Consider the following 22,519-nt stretch of genomic DNA (forward strand, 5'->3'; position numbering starts at 1 on the left):
ATGTGAAATCAATTAAAATTTTTAAATAAACTTTAAATAAAATAAAATAAATTTAAATAAATGATTTGATTTTTTGAATCAGATCTTCTAAATATCTATGGCAGTCCACTTATTTAAAAAAGATTCATTAACTAAAATTAATGGAAATATTTTTACAAAAATTTCTGTTAATTATTATCGATTGAAACTTTATAATAACAATATTACTATAGATATTACTAAAGTTGTTTAAAACATTTGAAGAATTTCTTTCTCTAAGTAATGCAAAACTGTTATAATTTGCTATAAAATAACTGACGCTTGCTTCTAACTGAAATTATTTTATGAAATACTGGGAAATCTATCACTACAAGCTAAATACCGTATTCACCACGATTAATGGTGAATAACATACCGGCCGTTAGAACAGCATTTTAAAAGCATAAAAATTTTATAAAAATTCTTAAAATAAACAAAATTAATTTTTAAAAATATTAATAATATTTTTATTATTTTTATAATTATAAATTTTTATATATAATATATAAAAAATTGTGAAACTAACAAATTCTACTGAGAATTGCACTACGTTTTTTGTATTATTGGTGTAAGCAATTGCAATCATACAATTGCATATACAAATGCATTTAAATGCATTCAACAAAAATTCCATTCGATATGTTTTTAAAATAATAACAACAACAAAAACAATAGCAACAAAAACAACAGCTACAAAAATAACAATAATAACAGCAACAATATAGACAAATGCGAAGCAAAACTTATTCAACACAAAAGTGAAACGAGCACATTAAATCTCAAAGGGATTTCATCCATCCACAATATAGACTCCTTTTTATAAGACCACGGCCGGAGTCGGCGCAATGCATGAAATCGATTGCAGAATGAGTTCAAATTCCAAAGGACAACAGCAACGACACCAGCAACAAAAACGAACATTTTTAAACACTAAAACAATGCAACAACAACAACAACGACAATGGTCACAACAACAAGAATCCAACGACATAAGGACGAAAACAAAAGCAACAGAAATAGTATCAACAAAAACATCGTCGAAACACGACAACGGCGAGAACTGCACACGACAGTTTAGTATGCAAACTAAAGAAGAGCAAAAGAGAAGAGAAGAGCATTGTATAATACATGTGAGAATGAGAGCGCATAATTCGTAAATAATTCATAAGAGGCGAAGCTACAGAGTTCGAAAATCAAAATTCGAACGCATGAGAAGAGAACGTAAAATTTCAGAGATGCTTAAGGAGCACGAATCCTTGCGAAGGCAAGGAAACGTGAACATGTGTGTATGTTCACATTTTGATGTCGGCAAAATTAGTAGGAGCCCAATCCATGACAAGCTGCTTTACGGAGTGTAGACGAGTGAAAAATATTTTAAGACAATTTCGAAAATTCGCATATCTGCCTCACTTGTTAGGCGAGCACATAAACGCACAAGTCCACAGTGCTCCCTACCAACCAAAACCGATTAACACTTTGGTAGGATTGCGTTCAGAAGCTCGTATAACCGATGCTGCTGCTGCTGGTGGCTCTTCAACGTATGAAATCCTGTAGCTTATGGAAGCATTTCTAATTTTTAGCCAATGCGTTGCTGATTTCAGTAAGAAAAGCGTCGCCTAACGGTTTAGTACGTACGCTTTGTGTTTCAGTTGGGGTCTCTTGTGGTTCGTTCGTGTGTTCGTACTTTCACTGCTCTATACTTTTCGAGAGTCGAGTTCTTTTAGTTTAAAAAATTTTTTAATCAACCAACCAAAATGAAAATTTTAAAAACATTGTTTCAAATCGAATCGATGCGATATTTCAGTGTTTTATGACATATATTTTTTTATTGCATTAATAAGACTATTTTTCATTATCCTTTGATGCATTTAATAAAGAAGAGAAGATGTGACAATATCTTAAACACTATACAATTCTGATGATGACTACCGGAATTCTGATGATTGAATAATATAATTTTAAATAATTTTTGGATTTCTGGAGAATAATTTTATTGAAAATCTTTTAAGAAAAATTATTACTATGTTGAATAGGAGATTTTATTCATTTATTTTTCTTTCATATTCATATAAATAGATAGTTTCCATATAATGTATATTTTATTTTAAATAGCTGACTAGAAAAGTTTAAATTTATTTCATATTTATATTTTCTTTTATAATCTTTATTATTAATATTTACAAGTATTTTGGTGTCGAATAAAATACTTTATAAGATAAAATAAAAATCTTAAGTATAACGAGGAGACTTTAATACCGGAAACTCCAATATTATGAACTGCACTACCACTCAACTTAAATATTAAATACAACATTTTTTATGCAGAAGTTCTATTCCAACTCTAATACCGGAAATGCCAAGTTTATGAACTTAAACATTAAGTACAAAATATTTTAAAGACAAGTTCCATTTCAACTTCAATACCGGAATAGCCAATATTATGAACTTTCAGAATATTAATATTAATTTCAATAGTTTTCTTACAAATAAATTTAATTATACTAAAATATTAATAAATTTTCTTCGCAGCTCTTTCCAAAAAAAAAATCTGCATTTTTTTAATTATATTTTCTAAGACTTCAAAAATTCTCTATGACTTCTACTTTAGTTTTTAATAAAATTAATTATATCTTTTATTATTTTAACACGGTTTTGGTTTATTTGAAAATTCTTTTGATATATATATCAGCTAATATTAAAGTTATACTCAATATTAGTGTATTTTAATAGCTCTCATATAATCAAGCTGCTGGAGTTATTTCCAATAGAACAACTATATTAAATAAACATCAAAGTATCCATTAATTATCAAGTTCATAAATTCATTATAAACAAAATTTAAGTTTAAATATTAGACAAAAATAAAATAAAAATATAAATCAATCTTTCCTATATACAAAAAACAAAAACATCAACAGTTTAACTGCAACAATCCAAGTGCAAAATTGCAAAAGAGCAAAAGAGTAAAATAAAAACAGCAACAAGCCCAGACAGAGACATAGAAAAATATTTCAAAATTCATTCGCAAATTATGCTGGCCATGTCAACACTTATGATGCCAGCGCCCACTATAGCTATGGGGGCCCCACAGATAACAGTGGGCCCCCATAAGCCTCCCGAAACTAAATTGCTTGCCATTCACCCGGCAGCTGCACAGCAGCAACAACAGCAGCAGCCGCCGCCGCATTTGCAGTTAAACGGGCAACATCCACAGACGCAGCAACAGCAACAACTGCCGCCAAATCAGCAACAGTCCCAACACTCACAACAGCAGCAACAGCAAATCTTATCCAGCACTAAGCCAGGTAAGTGAATGTCCTTTGAAAAGTCAAAAACAAAAGAAACAAAAACAAATCTCAAAAAGGCAAAAGAAAAACAAAAACAAAAACAAAAACGAATAAGAAAAAAATATAAAAAAATAACAAAAATATTTTGCAAAATATTATTCCTTCATACACAACAAAGTGCGATTACCTTTTTAAACTACTTATGTATGTTGTGGGAGTCGGTGCGGATGGGGTTGGGGTTGGCGTTGGAGCAGTTGGCTGCATCAGCTGTTCTTCCTTCGAGTTATGTCATTGTTGTTGGCTTGAAGTTTCACAAGTGCAACTAAGTATCTACAAGTCCAAATGTTTTTATACTTTTACGACAATATTCGGAGTTGTTGCTGCTTTATGTGCGAACACATGAAATGCCTGCTGCCATATTGAGTGCGTTGCTGTAGCACTTTATTTCTAACATCCTTGTTTTTTTTTCGTCCTTTAGGTCGTTATGCATGCTGATTCCTTTTCAGTTGGCTTTTACTGTTTATCTTTCACTTTCGACACTTATACAATTTTTTCTCTACATTTTTGTTTTTTTTTCTGTGTTCACATTTCTTTATTTCATTGCAAATATTGATTTTCTTCTTATTGAGTCAAACTCTCTTTAATGTGATACTTTTGTTGATGTGATTTCAAGTGATAATATTTGACTTCAGACCAACTTTCTCGGAAACGCGTCAAGTGTTTTATTTTAAAAATATTTATATATGTATGAAAATATTAAAATTTTAGTATTTTCATGTTGAAATATATTAGAAACATAACAAGTCTTAAAATTCAAAAAAAATATTGTAAATATTAAAACAATACTGAACCAATTGTAGACCAATTTTAGACACCACTAACTTAGTTCGTACAAAACACCAACTAATTGGGTTTTAAATTTGTAGTAATAGTTATAGAATTTAACAAAAACAAATAAAATATACGGAAATTAAGTAAATTAAATCAAAATGCTATAAACAGAAACTATTAAATAAAAATAAAAAAAAAAATAAATAAAGTAAATTAAACTAACGTAAAAAACCTAGTAGAAAATATATTAAAATAATTTATATTAAATAGAAATAAAATAAAACTAAACAATACAAAATGAGATTAATGAGAAAAAAACATAATAATATAGAACTAAAGAAAATGAAATTAAATAAATATATATATTTAATATATATATATAATATATTAAATAAAAACTGATATAAAATAAAACTAAATAATATAAAATGTAATCAATATAAGAAAAATAAAAGAAAATATATATATTAAAATTATATAAAATGAGATTTGAATCAAAGTAAGATATATTGAAATTAAATAATAAGAAAAATAAATTAAATTAAATGCTATAAAAAGATCAAAAAGAAATGAACTATACTATACTAGTTATATAATATATTAAAATCAAATAAAATAGAATAAAAATAAATAAATTATATCAAATTAATACAAAATGAAACAAAATAAAATAAAAATTAGTAAAATAAAAACAAAACTGAACTGTAATAATATAAAGTTAAATAAATCAAAATAAAATAAAATATAATAAAATAAAATAAAAGAAAATTGAATTAAAAATTTAATAATATTAATTAAAATTAAATAAAAGATAGTATATTCAAACTAAATAAAATTTAATAAAAATAAATAAAATAACCTTAATTAAAATGATAAAGTAAACTAAAGTAAGATAAAATAATTTTAATTTAAAATTTGAATAAAATCAAATATGTTAAAATAAAGTAAAATAACTTATAAAAATATATACCATATTAAACTAAAATAAACAAAATAAAATTAATCAGAATGAAATTAAGAAAATAAAATAAATTTTACTAGGTTGTAGGTCGTCTTTTTAAAAAATATTTTTCTTTATAATAACTTATGTTATATAAAAACAAACATAAGATTAAATAAAAAATATCACAGTTGATAAGTGTATATTTTTATTTATATCCAGAAATATACATAATTCCTGGAAATTACTGTTAAATAAAAATATATACATAATAACTGTGTTATTTTTTATTTAATCTTATGTTTGTAATGATATTGTATAAGTTATTATATGAAAATATGATTTTTAAAAACATTACCTAAAGCCCGGCAAAATTTAAACATAAATATAAAATAAGTTAAACAAAACATTAAATCAAAATAAAAATAATAAAATTATACAAATAAAAATAAAACAAAACAAAAAAGAATAAACAAAGTAGCCTAATTTAAAAACAATAAAATATAATAAATTAAAATAAAAAAAATATATATAAAATAAAATAAAATATTTTAAAATAAAGTTTATTAAAATGAAATAAAATAAAATATATTAGAAAAATAGTTCATACAGTAGGCAGTAAATAAAAACAACGATATCTGAACTTTCTTCAGTTACTATTTGGAAAATTACCAAATACCTATTAGCAGTGGTTTTTTAAGAAATAGTTTTTATAATTAATTATTCGTAAATTGTTTTCAGAGACTGCAAGTATCAAGGATTGAACTTGTACACTCCCAAAAAGCTCAGAGTCATTGTCAACTGACCAATAGCCGAAATTGGCTTCTATGTTCTAACTTCTGTTAAGAAAATGGTTTCTCTCAACATAATTGACTTTAAAGATTAAATCATGTATATATAAATGAAATAAAATTATATAAAAAACACAATTTTAAAAAAAAAGAATGAAAAAGCAATATAATATATAACATATAAGAAATTAAATAAAATAAAAATAACTAAATTAAAGTAAAAAATTTAACAAAATTTATTTATAAAGATATAAAATAAAAGAGCAATATGATCTGAACACAGTCAGTGCCTTCGATGGGACCCAAAACTTTAATAAATATATACCAGTACCTCTATGAACACTAGAATTATTAAAATGAAATTAAACTAAATAACATTAAAATTTTTGTATTGAAAATATTCGAAACTTTTTATGAAATTGTATAGTAATAAGTATAACCTTATCCGTATTCAAATCTAAGAGACTGGTTGAAAATAAATTAGGCTAAATCACAGTATTTTATCAAATTTCAACTACTTCTTTATGTCGACATATTAAAAGTAGGCCAAAATCTTCAAGTAATTTAGGAATCTTAATAATATTTGCTTCAGCTTTAGAGGCGTTAGATCATCTTCAGTAAAATAACGTGTACTGTTAAGGAAATAAATAACGTAAATAACGTAAGGGTCAATACCAGCCTAACTGAACCTATGAGTAACGAATATATAATTGTCAATATAGTTTCAAAATGTAATATATGTTACAAACCTCCGAGATTATTACAGCATGACGAATCCAGCTCAGATAAATCTGTCTCTTTATTTGTTTTGTCCTTCTAAATTGATATAGAAAAAATAGTCTCTAGAATTGCATCTTTGTTTTATTCTCGTATTTCTTGTTATCGATAATCTAGTCTATTAGTTTTTGAGTATATCGCGTTAATCTCAGTAGAATTGTTTTTAAATCAAAGTAAACAGTGATTAAAAGAAATAACAGATATGAGATTACAATGAATCTAACAAAATAGATAAAAATACAAAAACAGCTAAAAATATATAAAACCGTTGAATAAGGAGTGATCAAATACGATTCTAACCCATTTTTAAAGTAACTACTGATTTGATATAATATTATTTTTAAAGAATTTTTTCTTAATTGTATACTGAACCTTTAGTGCAGCCAATTTTGAATAAAAACATAACATATATATTTACATAGTTATATTTAATTATGTAAAGTCTAATACTTGAAATCTAATTTTCGAATACATATGCCTACAGTCATGAAACAGTTTGTATACAACATTAAAAATAATATTAAAATTTTAAAAAAAAATTTAAAACAATTTAATTTAAAAATTCAAGTTTAAAAACCAGAATGATTTTCCCAAATCCAGACGTGTATGCCTATTGCACTAATAAGAATTATAAACGATTCTTAGGGTCTTCCACATATTCTTTACTTCAAATATATTGACAAATGTAATTAATCTTCAATTACAGTAGTGTAAATGATATAGTAAGTGAAAAGATATCGAGTTTATAACTCTTTTTGAAAAGATTCTTTCACATCTGTTCGAAATCACTACGCCTTTTTGCACTTAAGAACTGAAACCACCTCTGGAATACTATAAATTGAAATAATACTGTCAAGCATATAGTTCTAAAAACGATATCTGAACTTAAAATATTTTTTGGAGATACTGGCTTTCATAATTCTAATTTAATTTCATCTACTTTAAACTGTAAAGTTTAACAAAAATTTTGAATTAATCAGTAGTCATTATTATTACTGACATATCCTAGCATTATATCAATTAGAGGTATATTAAGAACTTAGTCTTTTTGCATAGGATTTTCACAAATCTCGGTTTCTAGTTATATATCTTTACTCATTTAATGTTTTATTCGTTTCCTTATTAACACTTCTACGCCATGTCATCTTGAGTCGTCCTCTGTATCTTGGTGATTTTATTGTTTGGCTACATATACTATTTCGTTTCCTTTTTTTCGAAAGATATGTCCAATTTCAATATGGATTTGTTTAAATATTTTGACAAGAGAGCATTAGTTATCGTACGGGGCCGCTAAATACCGACTTTACCTATTTCGTAAACATCTATTTACAAATGTTTGTAGTTTACGAATCGCTAATTGTTTAAGTACCATGTTTCGCTGCCATAGATTAGCACTGACTTGAAGCAGAAATCAAGTCAGGAATCAAGTCGCAACCAAATTAGTAATTATATTGTATTTAATCGGTTGAATTAAATTATAGGTGAAATTATGTTATAATTAAAATTATAAGGTCAAGATGAGATTATTTTGAAGAAATGTCTACAACTATTATATCAAGACAACATGGTTTTAAAATTATATATGATTTACTCTTCCTGAAAACCTCTTTATTTTTTAAAAAAAATAAAAAAAATAATAAATTATGAGGATAAAGTTTAAACTACTAATATTTGTGCATCTTTTAGTCTAATGTAATTTTATTAAAGATATAAATGCCGTCGGAAATTTAGTTTAAAAAAGTGATAGTAATAATTTAATAATTATCTAAATAATACTGACTTTTTTTAGTAATATTAAACTCTGGAAAATGTTAGAGTACTGTTTTTATTATTATTAATATCATATAATATGAGTAAATATAAATAAAATAAAACATAAAGAAATATTCAAATTCCTCTTAAACATTTTACAAAAACCACTGGCACCATTAAATTTAAGAATCATGTTTATTTTGATCTCTGTTCTGTATTTTATAAAACTCTTAGAATTTTTAAGGAAATCTATGTAATATCCAGTGCAAATTAAAGAAGGAAAAATAGAACCATTTTAATGAAATCATTTTTAATGGCTAGGGGCATTGGATGAAGTTGAAGATCTATGAAGTCATTTTTAAAATTGCATTCTGGTGTGATTTTAAGTCAAAGTATGAACTTAATTTTAATATAGCAGTTAATTTAAATCCTTTCTTAGGATTAAAGTGCTATTATAAAATATATTAATGTAAAGCCATTTACTTGAATTTGAATATGATATGAAATCCTTCTTGTAATTTAAAATTTATACTCTAAGTTATTTTAAACCCATTCGTTCCAAAAGTAATCTGTCCTTCGGAACATTAAATCTTAGGAGTAACACATTCCATCTCACATGGGTAGTTTAATTACTTAATTTGAGTTTCTTAATACTGAATTCAAACATCTTCCGCCGTTCGATAATTGCCGTTGATAATAGTTATAGATTTCTCAGTCAATTGTATTTATATATTATGTATTTAAAATATAAATAAGTATCGATACTAAACAATTATGGGACGAAGCAGTTTAGATAATCGTTCTATACCAATTGAAAGTTTTTTAAATTTATATATAAAAATATATATAATTTTTTGTTTTTTCCATTCATATTAGAACTATCTGAGATATCTAGTAATACTTTTAACAAATGAAAATTTGGAATTTCAGTTATCTTAAATCATCATTTAAAATAACATGTTAATAATAATGATATATATAATTAAAATTAAATAATATTATTTTAAATATTAGAACGACAATCTTTATTTTACCTTCAAAACAAATGCTTTATCTTATTTTACGTATAAATAAAAATATTGTTTATTGTTGTTGTTTATTAACTATTATGCGAGTAGTATTGATGGAGTATGTATTTCCGTATTATCTTATCTATTTATTATGAATTGTTTATAAAATCTGGCTACATATATAAAGTCCAGTTGCTATAGATATAGTAAGACGGAAAAAGAAATTGTATGTAAAAAATTTGAAACCATTTATCTAAAAAAGAAATATAATCTTTTATGCCACAATGATTTGGTAATAATAATTAAGATTATCTACAGACGACTTTTATATTTTACCATTTTTGTCAAAATTTGCCTTTGTGATAAAAGTATATAATTAGATAATAATCAAAAAAAAACATTTCATTTTCTGATTTAAGTACTATAATTCTTTCAATACCATTTTAGCTTTTTTTTGCTAACACTAAACAATACAACTATAAGTAAATTTAAATTTAACTATAATACAAAATTAAAGCATAATTTACTATTGCTAAAATTTTCATATTTCACATTAAGCATATTTTTATATATACATTAAAAATTTAAACACTTTACTTAATTTGAAACTCAAAACATGCATTCTTACGTTTTTATCTGATAATATCAATTGCTAATATATACTGCTAATATATATTGCAGCATAAATATAAATAAATTAGTAACTGCCTACAAATAATATTTATGTTTCTGTAAATTAATTTCGTAAAATAGTCTTTCATTTATAAACATATTAATAATATTTTCAAAACATTTATATTATTTATTAATTATATGATTATGATATTACTCAATTATTTACTAGCAAAACAAATTTCTGCTGAACAAACCTGAATCTCCGAAAAATAAACATAATTACTATTGTAAAATAAAACCTCAGGCAGTATCTCAAGTATCTACACATTTTAGTTAAATAATTATATCTAAATTTATTTAGTGTTGAGTAGATATTATTTTATGAGAATGAAATTCTAATCTAACTTCTTTAGGTAACCTAATTGTTATGATATTAAAACTAATTACATTAAGTTAATATTATTAGATTTTTCAATCATATTTAAAGGAAATAATAATAATAAGAATAATGTTAATATATTTTATGAAGTTTCGTAAAGTAAGATAATGTATTTCATTAAATTTAGAATCTTAAGTCAAGTACAATATTTTGAAAAGAAGCAGTGAATTCTTTAAGGACTAAGACAAACAATAGAATTACATGTTTTTTTAGAGCATATTGTATTAGATGTTGTTTATTTATTATTTATTTATAATTTATTTATTTGTTATTTATTTATATTATTCACATTTTTACACATCAAACATACAGTACTTGTAGTTATCTGTAGAATATCTGCAGTATTAGAAGTTTCTGTAATTGAGAATATAATAGTTTTATAAACCATTTACAGAATATTTAACATTATTAAATTCCTTGTTAAACAAAAATATTATTTACTTAATACTCGTATTTACTTATGTTTTTTAGATACAAAAGTTTCTGTCATTAACCACCTTCAGTACTTTATAATTGTTGACATTTAAAGTATATAACTATAGAGAGAATGGAATTCTGAAAAATATTCTTGTGGTATTAAGTGACCAATTAAAAAGATTGAATTGCATGATTCCACGCATCTGCCCTCAAAGTTTATACTATTCTGACTACCATTTACCATTTAAGTAAATTTTTTTTGCTAATAATATTATTTTATATATATATTTTATAAAATTGCTCTTTGGCTTAATTCATTGTACCTATTTTTTACTCTTTACAGTCTAACTTTATAAAATTTGCTTTTCCCTGCAATATTGTTCCAACGTTATTTTCAACTCACTTCATTGCATTTTGAGAATAACGCAAATTACTAACTAATAACTTTTGCAATTAATGAAACCTAATAAAATTTATAAAACTCTTAACTACAAATAGTTACGTCCATTCATACAACTTTTTAAATGCCATTTATACTATAATTATTAACATTTTAATACATTAAATTTATTTAATTTAGTCGTCATGAGGGCGTTGACATTCAAAGCAATAATAAAATTACTCATACGACATGAGAGCCCACGTTTTTATTAATAATAGCATCATTAATTTGCTGTAATTTAATGCATTATTATTATTTTGAACGAATAATTTAATGTAGTCATTATTTTTTAAGTATCAATTGCCAAAATAATTCAACCTAAATGAAAAATATTGAAGGTAATAGAATAAATTCATCAATTTTATATGTCCCTCTCCCTACTTATCCTTACTTTTGTCTACATGAAATATAAAGCTTTACGTCTTCTGTTAAAATAATTACTTATATTGGATTAATGGGTATATACTCCGCATAAAATACAATACGATTTTTATTGTGCTCATTATTCTTAATCTATAAGTCTTTAATATAAATCTGAATACGAAAATATTGTTAATAAATTTTTAAATAATATTTTACTAGTCCGAACTGATTTTTTCTTGATTATAAATTTGAAGAAAAATTAATAAATGAGTTATTACTGTATTATAAGTACACCATATCGTACTATAAAAAATAATAGTATTTTATCCACATAAAAATATTTATACATAATGTTATTACTTGGGTATTAAATTATTTGTTTTTGAGCAAATTATTTAAAAATATTTAATAATTAACTTAAAACTTTATTGATAACTTGATTGATTATAAATGCTCATCTCAAAGCATATCAGAGTACGATTCCTATATGTCAGTTGGAACATGTTTGAATAAAAGTGGAAAGATATATTTGATTTCGTTTTAATAATAGTACTTTCTATTCTTGATGTCTCTATAAAATATTTTTTCTCCAAATTACTGAAATTGAATACAAGATATTATATCCCATTTTTTTCTAATTATTATTTATACGAGCATGTGAATATATATCAAAATAGAAATTCAGCACCACGTTTTAGAGTATTAGCTATGGATAATATATTCGCATAATGTATATGTATATGGACAGGCCTAGCAAGTCAACACTAATATATTGAGTGTCCTTGTGTTTATATATTTACTAAATTTTATTGCATTATTAGTTTCAATGGTTCAATTTCAATAAGAACTGCTATTCGAGCTTTCATTAATTAGATTTAAAAACAAAGAGCCTAACTTACCATACCACATCAATTTAAAGCCCTTATCCATACCGAGACTGACGTACAGACGAACTTATATCAGTACTGCGATTTATATCAAATTGCTTAAGAAATATCTATTAAAGTAGCTTATATTAATGGAAGTGTAAACATTGATAAAATTAAAGCATAAAAATAATATTAAAATAAAATAATTTCTAAACCCAACAGTTCAAGAAAAAATTATTTAATTTGAAAATTAATAAATTTGAGAAGCTCCGTTAAGAGCTTCCAACAAACCAAGAACCAAACTGTAAAAACCTGAATGGTTAAATATTTGGAGCCTTATTAAATACTTCTCAACAACTTATAACAGCAATTGTGATTTAATTAAGATGAGTACGAGGATTTTGGTCCTTGAATCGTGATAAGCAGTGCTAAGGAAATAGCATGAATAAATGTTGATTATAGCATATTATTTGAAAAAATTCAACTAATTTTGTTTTAAAAGCACTAAATCAAAATTCTGGAATTTAAAGAAATTACGTTTAAAATGCTCTGCAAAAGAGGTACAGCATTTGTTAAGTACAACATTTGTGAGTAGCTACTTAAGTATGATTAGTTAATAGAAGTGTTTGAATTAAAATAAATGTTTTAATAAGCGTTTTTATTAATATATAAATAAATAGGTGGCGTTAGGTGGGAACGGCGTCCGTTTGAGAAGCCACAACTCCCAACTCAAATTGAAGGGACTCAACTTGACAAGTCTATTTATTTATTAGAGTTTAAGTTAAAGTGCTTTAGAAATGATTATTAGTAAAACAAGCAATAAGCAAACAAGCTGTGTTTTCTGACAGTTAATTTTGTATATATTTGCATATATGGGCTTTTATTGGGATCCTTCCAGAATTAAATAAATATGAATGAAATCAAAAAGTTGGTTTTTCGATATGGAGACGAGGCTTAAAGAAATGTAGTTTCCTTTATTTACTTGTATTTATATTACATATTTAATTTTCTTTAACTGATTTCTAAAGAATTCGTTCATCGATTGGTTAATTTTAATCATATTTTGAAACATAATGCGGTGTTTCTATTTATTTAAATTTAAAAACATATTCATTGTTTCGATTATCTTCGATACACAACTGTAGGAACAGTTCATAAAGATTAAACTAATTTTATATTTTCTAATACTTCAAATTTCTAATCCTAATAAGGAATTTGGAAGTGACTATTATATCTAATAGAAACTTAGTATATTTCATTAAGAGGTTATTTTCTAACAGTAGTGAACTACAACAACAAAAATTCATTTCATATTATTTTAATTAGTTGAATTTTTGGTTGACCATATCCATCATCAGTGGTCGTGGAAATAATTCTTATACTTAATTATTCATAAATAATTTTTTGAGACTACAAGTATCAGGAATCGAACTCGTGTCCTGCCAAATTTGAAGCTCAGAGTCAGCGCACCTTAACCAACTGACGCAAAGCCATACTTGACTTTTATGTTCGCACATTTTTCTGGAGTTTTGTTACTTTTGCTATGAAAGTTTTTATTAACAAATTTACTTGGTGTGTTTATATTAGAACGAAGTTTGATAAATAATGAATTAGTATTTTGTATTTATTTGAAAACTTATAAATATATTCATATCAAAACAAAAATATACTCATATTCCAGGAGTTGAGCTTATAGATACGAAATCTCTATTAGTGTTTAGTAAATATCTAGCACAGAGTTTTACATTATACAGAAAATACCGATTAATATATATAATTAAGTAAAGATTTCTATTAAATATTGTATCAAAAATAAATCTATTTATGTTATAATTTATTTTGTCTTTCATTAATTAGAATTCCCATGCATTCCCTTTAATTGGAGTGAATTATAAACCCGTCTCCACAGATAATTATTTAGTTTTATACACAAAATAAATAATATAAACACGAATTTTATTTTTAATTGAAATTAGTTTTAAACTTTTAAATTGAAACTTCATTATCTCTTTGTACATTTGATTAAACGAAAATACTGAAACTCTTAAGTTCGTAAAGGAAGCGGTTCGGCGCAATAATGCAAGCACTTCAAAAATAGAAGACGCTCGACTGTAAAAGTTCTGTGAAGTGCTCGGCTGCTTTGCCCTGTTGCGGGGCGTGCGACTGTAATTTCAATTCAAATACAAGCGAAGATTTCAAGGATTGTGTTGAAATTCTAGTGTAAGCAACGCGTACCGGCGAAACAACGGTGCATGAACTCTGAAGCATCGCTCCTGCTAAGGCAACGCAACGTAACACAACACCTTTGCATGCACATTCTTAAAGCAAGGATACTCATACTAAAACGGTTACGTGTTGGTGCACATACAGATGCTGCCACAGCTGCACAGCTGTACTACAAGATACACAATCGAGCCACTTGCGTACACATTTACTTCTGCTGCGTCTCCAACTCATCTTGATGCTAAAAATAAACTGCTGTTTAGCATTTACATTGGCAAGCTCGTATCTCATCGCTACAATGGTGTGGTGTTCTGCACAAAAAGCAAATTTAAAAATTCAGTTGCATTCAGTTTTATGACTGCACTTACACTAACTCTAACACTACCAACAACAACAATTGTAACAGCAACAGCAACAGCAACAATCAACACTTGCAACACAAATGCACCGGCTCTGCTGATTTTCGATGCTCATCAGACCCACACTTTTTCTGTAACTCGTTCGATTTTACTTCAACGAGTATCTTTTCACTTTTTTGGTTTTTTGTTGTTGAAATTGCAGTTGGCTTGGTTCGGTTAAAATGCTTAAATTGGTTGATAACACTTCCATTGCTGCCTCCACCTCCATTGCACCTCGCTGCACCCGTTCTCTCTGGTCCCATTCACAGTTTGGCTTGTGGAATGTTTGTTTTAGTAATGAATTCGGAACATTTTGCCATTTTTAGTCGCTACTTTTGGTGTGGAAGAGCTTTCAATTTCCAGTTACGACAATATTTATACAAATATTGCTTATATTTGCAGGAATAAATGTATCTGCAATTGTGGGCGTGTTGCAATTTGTATGAATCCGTATCTTTGTATGCACATCTATGTCTGTTTGCTATGCTAGTTGTTGTTTTAGTAAAAGTTAAATGCATTTACGGACCACAAAGTGAAATGAATCTCCTAAAAAGATTTTAATTTTGTTCTCTAAGGATGGAGTGAAGTCAATGAATTTTTTGCGAATTGAAATTTTAATATGAACAAAATTAAATACTATAAAATTGTAATAACTTACAACTTTACTTTTAAAACTCATTCTAAGTCATAGTATTGCTTTGATGTGAATATACTTCGGTTTTCATTTAAATATTCTTTACTTCATTAAAATAAAGAAAATTGAATTACTTAAATTCTTAGAGTAAAAGATATTTCCTCAAATCAATAATTTCTTCTAATGTAGTACTCTATGAAGTAGAAAAATATTTGTGAGAAACACATTTTTGATCAAAATATTACGACTATTTCAAAAGAATTCATTACTTCATGTAAAAATTTTATACTTTTAAACATTCCTAAATAACGAATTTAGAGAAATATTGTGTCTTCAATATAATTGTAAATTCTAACAATTTTGTTACAAAATACTTCACTGTATTTGAATGTACAGTCATCAAACACATTTTTCTCGGCATAAAAAGGGTGTTTTCAGTGGTCCTATACTAAACAGTACAAGTACAAACTTATAAACAAACTTAGTTCAAGAAATTTCACATCAAAGAGAAATATCTATTTAATAAGAGTGCTCTACTGTAGAGGTGGTACATTTTTCTTTCTCTGGAGAAAGTATTCGACCGAAAAGTAGTTAGACTGTCTCAAATCAACAGAAAAACAAATTACGTATTAGAAATTACAAATAGTATCCTAAATCAATTAAGTAGTGAGTCACATATTTCTTGGTTTCTATAAAGAGTTTTTCACAAAAAACGAAAACTTAAGCAAAAAAAAAAAAATTATTTTAAAAATTGTGCATCTAAGAGAATTGCCTTTCCAATATGATTCTTATAGTCGGAATGAAAACAATATATTGGTGTCCATCTCTTTATCCTACAGTTCATAAGACAGAGAAACGTCACCGTCCAAGATACTTACATAAGGATAAGTATCCTAGCCCTCAACTGATCACTAATAACGTATGCAGTTGGATATGGTGGTTCTATACACCAGTGACATTATCCACATACTTATATCTCAAAAACACTAAAAAAAATTTTACCATTCCATACCATGATACTATATATAATTAATGTTTATTTTTGGATATAAAACCGTCACCACTCCATGCCTATATATATTAGTATCAAAATCATTGTTCTGACATTACTAAAGGTTCTGTGCCAGTACAAATGGTCACACTTCAGTCATATTAAGTACTTCATCCATACTTCATCCAGACTCATCAGAGTGGAGTCATTTATGTCCATTATACATATGTACTTATTTGTCAGTTGTACAAAAGTTATTTCATTCCAAAACTCTAAATCTTACTATTAATTAGAATTAACTCAAGAACTATTTAACCATATAACTAGTTTTTATTAATATACCTAAAATAAATCAACATAATAAATAATAATAATTAAAAATGGAAATTTTTCTTGACTAAAAATATGTTCCCAGATATGTTTTTCCTCACCCAGAAAAAAGTTACTATTATTATTGTTATTGTGAAAAGAGGTAGTGCACTGCGACGTGAAAAATCTATTGCACCCCTTAGTCGAATTAGAGTGTTTTTCCAAGTCCGATTTCTTTAATGAAAGATAGTAAAGAACATATCAGAAAAAAGTTAGATTTTCTTAAATAAAAGAATTAAACTTAATTTTAGAATTTCCTCGAAAAATGCCTTATTGATAAAGATATCCATCAGTAGAATTTTCTTTCCTGAATGGACGCTCATTAGCAGTCAAATAACTCTGTGTCTAAAAACTGTAATCGACTAAAAATATGTTGTCTTCATTAAAGCAAAAAACCAAATTTGCTTTCGGAAAAATAGTGCTGCTAACCCATTTAGGCCCATTTAATGGGACTATTGATGCTACCCGGTACTACCCGATGATTTTGAATGTAATGTCTTATATTCTTAATTTCGTTTCCAAAAATGCTTCGTTTCCAAAAACCTTTGTTTATACAATATTTTAAATTTATCGGTTACATCAATTCGGTTATTATTCTATTCTGATTTTCAAAAGATGTTTGAGGTATATAAATATTTAGTAAGTCTTTAAAGCTATCATCAATACGATATAAAGAGTATTAAAAATTTAAATAAAACTTCTTAAAATCTAATAGAATATATTCAAAAATGTGTATTTAATAGTTTTGTACTCTCCGTATATGACCCATAGTTTATTATTTGGGAAATTAATTTACGTTCTAATGTAATTGAATTTTTCGTCATACTGAACGCTTATCAAAAATATAATATATTTAATCATTTATTCATAAGAATGTCGATTAACGTATGACGTAAAATGTTTTCAATTTATTAAAGCACTTTTGGTCACGGTTGCGTATGAGTGACTTCACACAACTGCAGCAAAGGTCAGAAAATTTATTTTAAAACTCACAATATTATTTCCTACTAAGAAATTATTTATCAATATACATTATTAAATTATTTTTGCTTTATTAAGGGTCAATTTGCGTGAAATGGTAAGCTTATAATAGTATATATATTATTAGCCTTCATAAAAAGCCTATAAATTAAAAACAATAGATATCAATAAATTCAATTTTATATTCATCACCTTGATATGTCAATATAATTCAATGGCTCTAAAATATAGATTTCAATAATATTAACAATACCATTGATATTCATATATATTCATAACTTGATATTCATAAGTTCTCATCGGTGCAATAAGCGAACAAATGCAAGCTTCATTAGTAGGCACTCTAGGACGACTTGTATGAAACTAACTACTTGATATATTACACTTAATAGTTAACTGAATGGAGGATCTTAAAAATAACTGCATATACAAATTTTTTATGGCATCAAAATTAAATTATACGTTAGATCACTTTTAGGTAATTGTGATGTTAACAACTATAATTATGTATAATATTAATTCTCGTTAATATTAATATTAATACTCGTTAATTCAATTTTAACTAGTTTGAGAATCATTTCAAATGGAAAATAGTGTTTCCATTCAAGTTTAATTACTCCATAGTTCACTTTTAACTAGTTGTAATGTTACCAATAATACTAGCCGTCAGTTTAAACTTAATTAGAGTTAGAATAGCTTTATATAAAAAAGTGTTGCCATCAAAGTAAAACTACTGGATAGTTGGTTCTAACTAGTTCTAATATTAATAGCAGGAATTAACTGTAAACGACAAGTAATCGTCATTTAAAATTTAACTAATTGTAGATTCAATTCGAATAAAAAACTGTGTTGCAATCAATGAACTATTAGTTAGTCTACGTTTAACTGGTTGTAGATGCATTTTATATAAAAATTTTTGTAGCCACAATCAAACTACTCGCTAATTCAATTTCAACTAGTTGTAGAATCACTTTATTTGAAAATGAGCATTGCCATTAAAATGAAATTATTTGTTAGTTCACTTTTAGCTAGTTGTGATATTGAGAACCATAACTATATGTAGAATAAAGCTACTCGTTCATTCACTGTTAACTAGTTGTTATATTAATTACCATTGCTTAGTGTGAACTAAAGCTACTCGTTATTTCAAATTTTACTAGTTATAGCATCACTTTAAATAAAAAACTGTGTTGTCATCGAAGTTAAACTACTCTTTCACTTTCACAAGTTGTAATATTGATAACCAGAATTATGTGTGAACTACAACTAAAAAAAACTTATTTAAAGAAAAACTAAAGGGATTATTATGTGTGGAAACATGGTATTAAGACTTAAATCGAATACATGATATATTATTTAGCGACATTATAATTTAAGTGTTATCAACAGTTAAAAAATTATATGAAATATTTTTTTTTACTAAACTATAAAATAGAGTTCTTTCATATTGATTCACATTAAATTGCATCACCACTTACAATAAATACGAACTATAAAAAAAAGCCATCAAAATATTATATTACTATTATTGACATCTATCTTATACTATAAAAGTAATGTGCTTATTAATAGCTTCAACTCACTAAGTACAAACCAAACAGACAATAAGGTCATGTCTCAAAACGCTTTCATATTAAATTGCATGGCAAAACAATTTATATGGAAAATGAAGTAATTACTGCTTTAATTACATGATTCCATTACATTACCATATGGTATCTGTATCTGTATTCCAATGGCCATGCATACGAGTATTCCGCAAATGTTCTAATATCGTAAACAAAGAGTTTAGTAGCTCCATAAATATACATGGATATGTCGCGCATGCATCCACCGCTTTATCTAGTCCTCAAAATGAAGCCATTCACAGTGGTAATTGTATTGTTAAAAAGCCAGTAAAAGAATCGTTTCATCTGAATTAAGCAATTTAAAAATTTTTAAAATTTTAAATTCGAACAATCGCAACGGCAATGCATCCACATTTTATGATTTTAACTGATCTGTAAAATTTCATTTTTATTTCTTCGCTCAGACAATGGATTCTGTCACCAAATTGTATCGCATTTCATTTGACATGACAAAAACCCTGCAATTGCTGCTGCAGTGTTGCAATAAGCAAGCAAGCAAGCAAGCAAACCAACAACTACAACAACCACAGCAAGCACAACAACAACAACAACAGCAGTAACAATAGAAACAACCAATGTACGAACAATACCCATTGTAACAATAGCAAGGTTTTTTGTTTTTATTTTTGTTATTTTTATTATGCTTATTGTTGCTGTTCTTGTTGTTGTATTTGTATTTGTATTTGTTGTTTTGTATGCTTGCTTGCTTGCTTGCTGGCTGTCACTGATGTCGTTTCTTTTGCCATTGCTGTTTCTGTTGTTTTTGCTTTTGTTTTTGTTTTTGTTATTTCAGTTGTCATTGTGGTGATGTTCTATTTTTAGTGTTATTGTTGTTGGCGTTGAAGTTTGCGTTCTTGTTGTTGTTGTTGTTGGTGTTGTTGTCGCTGCTACACAAACAGCAACGACTTTGTGATGAGTGGTGTGTGATGCCCTCACACAAAACTGACTATCAACAAAAATCCACCAACAACAATAACAAAAACAATTGCAGTAAAATAGCGACCAGAAAAGCCACTGCATTTAATACGCTTACACTACACTATACAGTGAACACACAAACACCATCACATACATTCGCATATATGAACGAAAAATTGAAGAACCTTATTTTCTATTCCAATGCCAAATGCCAAATTGAGCAATGAAATGTAAACTTTTCATTTGAAAGCAAGAAAAATTGTTTTCATTTCGTTGTAATACACACTCGTCTGATTGGTAGCGTATGTGTTTCGTTTAGGCGTCAATGTTAGTAAGACTTGGTGTGTTGATGTGTTGGTGTGTTGGTGTGTGTCAGTGTGTAAATTTGGAGTTTTTTAAATGCATTGGCAGCATTGGCAGGATTGCAGTGCAATACTCAAATATGTGGAAAAAAGCAGCATTGTTGTTGTGATTTTGTTGCCGCCTGTGTTTTGTAAGCACAGCACAGCATAGAAAAGAATTCGCACGCAAAAAAATCAAAAACAAAAAGGAAAAAACACTGTAAAAAATCAAATGCGCAATCTGTTTCTATTTTATTGTAGTTAACTGTTTTTGTGTTCGCATACGAACGTTTTGCAGCTGCAATAAAATGTTGTTGCTCGAAGTGCCTAAATAAAATAATTCCGTTTTTGTCTTCAAATCGCTTGCAAATTCGTATTAAATTGTATCTCAATTTTATTATAGCAATTCTGTGGCGAAATTTGCGATGTACAAAATCGCACAAAAACCAAAGTAAAATAAAATCTCTATTAAATGGTTTTCCGCAATATTGGTAAGAGTTCAATTTATTCCAATTAAAATGAGCAAAATTTACTAGGGCAAATAATGTTTGCTATAATATAAGGAATATAATGCAGTACTTAGCTATAATCGTAGAGTTTCATTCAGTTGTGTACAATTAAAAGAAATATATACATATATTAGATATTTTGTTTTTAATTTTTTATCAATATATTATTTTTTTAATAGAGGTTTTTAGAAAAATTAAGAAGTATTGAAAATATAAAACAATGGTAGATAATTATATATTATCTACCATTTAATATATCCACCTATAAAAAACCAAGTTCCAGACTACGACCTTAAAATACATAAAATTCACTTTAATTCAAAAGAGTATACTCTAAATCTCACCATTTCATGCATCTGATAATTGAAAATTAACCAAATTAAACTCGAGGTTTAATATTTTGGATAACTGCGGCAAGACAGTTTTCAACTTATGTTATTCACAGCTGAAATTTTGACAGTTTCGCTAACAACAAAACATTTTACATATAAATGTAGGTCTCGTCTTTAAGAAAACAATGTTATAATTATTTGCAAACTAGTGTTATCTAATTGTGTTATATTATTAATTTATTGTTTTAATGACCAAATATTTTTAATAATAATTTTATTTTCTGCGGACTAATTGATCAATAGTTAAATAATAAACTTTTTAAAAAATTTTTATTTATTTTTTAAATATTTTATTTTAACCCATATTTTCACTATAATCTGCCTTCTGCTCAAAAAGTATCCGGATTTTGTTTTTTGTTAACTACTCCTTAAGTGATAGACCTGTTTCAAAAATTTTGTTTTGTTATGTTGGTACAAATTTGAGCATATTTTAAAGGAGATAAAATAAATTTGGAATAAAATTGAAATTTGTGTGTTTTATTTACAAAATCCGGGTACTTGTTGAGCAGAAGTTTTGAGTCATCATGATATATTAATTGAATTTAATTGATAAAAATGAAACAAAAATAGACAAGCTCAAAGAT

General features: G+C 26.5%; 1 protein-coding gene across 1 annotated transcript in view; it reads left to right on the top strand.

The window, feature by feature from the left end:
• Positions 1-2,923: 2,923 nt before the first annotated feature.
• LOC119676082 (putative uncharacterized protein DDB_G0272516) overlaps positions 2,924-22,519 on the top strand; it is a 46,958-nt gene continuing 27,362 nt past the window's right edge. Inside the window, exon 1 of the mRNA XM_038087309.1 lies at positions 2,924-3,323. Within this exon, the coding sequence (XP_037943237.1) occupies positions 3,050-3,323 (274 nt within the window). The 5' untranslated portion in view covers positions 2,924-3,049. The remainder of the gene's footprint in view (positions 3,324-22,519) is intronic.

This window comes from Teleopsis dalmanni, chromosome 2 (genome assembly GCF_002237135.1).
Source record: "Teleopsis dalmanni isolate 2A chromosome 2, ASM223713v2, whole genome shotgun sequence".
NCBI classification, from domain to species: Eukaryota; Metazoa; Arthropoda; class Insecta; order Diptera; family Diopsidae; genus Teleopsis; species Teleopsis dalmanni.